Source organism: Bison bison, unplaced genomic scaffold (genome assembly GCF_000754665.1).
Source record: "Bison bison bison isolate TAMUID 2011002044 unplaced genomic scaffold, Bison_UMD1.0 scf7180017864516, whole genome shotgun sequence".
Classification (NCBI taxonomy): domain Eukaryota; kingdom Metazoa; phylum Chordata; class Mammalia; order Artiodactyla; family Bovidae; genus Bison; species Bison bison.
In genome coordinates this window covers 5,614,284-5,616,187 of record NW_011495069.1, presented here as the reverse complement: position 1 = coordinate 5,616,187, position 1,904 = coordinate 5,614,284, and the positions used below count along the sequence as shown (strand labels likewise).

Genomic DNA, 1,904 nt, shown 5'->3' with positions numbered 1-1,904 from the left:
GCCCGCCGCGTTCCGCACGCTCACGCTGCGCCACGTGCGCGGCCGCGTCTTCCAGCTGCACGTGGCCCGCGAGTTCCCGTGCGCCCTGCCGCTTGGCGACTCCTGGCTGTCCCTGGAGGCCCAGCACGGGCAGCTGGTCAACTTCTACCCCTTGGACCGCCACGGGCTGTCCCCGGGCTTCGACGTGCCGGGCCTCAACACGTACAGGGTGTTGCGGCTGTCGCACAAGCCGGGGTTCAAGACCCAGTGACCCTGGACTCCGTTTTCCCTGCTGTTGCCTCCCAGCTGTCCAACCTAGTTTTGCAAAGTAAGGCTGCATGAAGGTTTGCTGGAGAACCTGAGGAGTTGGCAGCGTGGGGTAGGGCAGTGCCCCTCAACGTTGTGGTTCGTGGACCACCGCCGCTCGCCAGCTGTTAAGTTATCCGTGGGAGAGGAAGAGTTAGGTAAGCATTTAGAAACTGTAATAGCGAGTTGACAGAGTACTTTTGTGTGTGTGTGGAATCTGAGACAGAGTATCATTGTATCTTTTAAAAATCAACCTTATTGAGTTATACTTTTATGTAAAAGGAAATGAACACATTACCAGGGCACAGTTTGATTTTGACAGATATGTATACCCTTCCCCACAATCAAGATAATAGAAAATTTTCATCACTCGCCCAAACATCCCTCCTGCTGCTTTGCAGCCAGCTTCCTTCCCTGCTCCCAGCCCTGGGCAACTACTGATCGACTCTGTCACTTTACATTAGTTTTAGCCTGGAATTTCGTGTAAGTGGAATCGCAGAGGGTACTCTTTTCGTGTCTGCCTGCTTTCGCTCAGCAGGATGTGTTCGAGGTTCATTCATGTCTTTGTGTATATCAATATTTTGCTTTTTTCATTGCTGAATGGTGTTGGGTTGTACAGATATGCCACAATTGGTTTATCCTTTCATCTTTCGATGGGTATTTGGGTTGTTTCTAGACTGGGGCTTTATGAAACAGCATTACTGTATAAGTCTGTTTTTGTGAATACATGGTTTCGTATCTCTTGGGTAAATACCTAGGTGTGACTGCCATGCAGTTTTATAAAGCACTGGTACCGTTTTATGTTCCCACCGGCGATGTCTCCACATCTTTGCTACCACTTAGCACTGTCAGCCTTTTCAGTCTTAGTCACGCTAGTGGTAGTAGCTGTGAAGTCTTCTCTCACCGTAGTTTTAATTGCATTGTATTTATCACATTGTAAAAGTTCTCTAAATGTTGTGGATAGAAGTCCTTTGTCAGATACAAATATTGCAAAGATTTCCTCCCAGTCTTTGGCTTGCGTTTTCCTTTTCCTAATGATGTCTTTTGAAGAGCAGAAGTTATAAAATTTTAATAAATTTTATGCCTGATGAATCTGAATGCATACAGAATCTGGGCTTGCCTTTCCTTTTAACAATTAAGCATTTACTTTTGAGAAAATTGTAGAGTCACATGCAGTTGTAAGAAATAATCAGCATACTCTTCACCCAGTTTTCTCCCATGGAAACATCTGGCATAACTAGGGTTCAGTATCACATGCAAGGTATTGACATTGATGCCATCAAGATACAGAGACTTTCCATCAGCTCAAGAATCCCTCCTGTTGCCGTTTCTGCTCACATCCACTTGTTTACCAGTGCACCCTGCCCTTAACGCCTGGCGACCCTGGCAACATTTCTGTAATCTTGTCACCTCAGGAATATTATATAACAGGAAATAGAGATGCAGAGGTAGAGAATGGAAGTGTGGACCCAGCAGGGGAAGGAGAGAGTGGGACAAACTGAGAGAGGGGCATTGACATAGATACACCACCGTGTATGAACTAGCTGGTGGGAAGCTGCTGCTTACAGCACAGGGAGCTCTGCTCAGTGCTCTGTGATGACCTAGAGGGTGGGATGGGG

At 47.0% G+C, this 1,904-nt stretch overlaps 1 protein-coding gene across 1 annotated transcript in view; it reads left to right on the top strand.

Annotated features, from left to right (window-relative positions):
- Positions 1-1,386, top strand: part of LACTBL1 (lactamase, beta-like 1) — a 15,703-nt gene extending 14,317 nt beyond the window's left edge. The window contains exon 7 of the mRNA XM_010830241.1: positions 8-1,386. Within this exon, the coding sequence (XP_010828543.1) occupies positions 8-250 (243 nt within the window). The 3' untranslated portion in view covers positions 251-1,386. The remainder of the gene's footprint in view (positions 1-7) is intronic.
- The last annotated feature ends 518 nt before the right edge of the window (positions 1,387-1,904 follow it).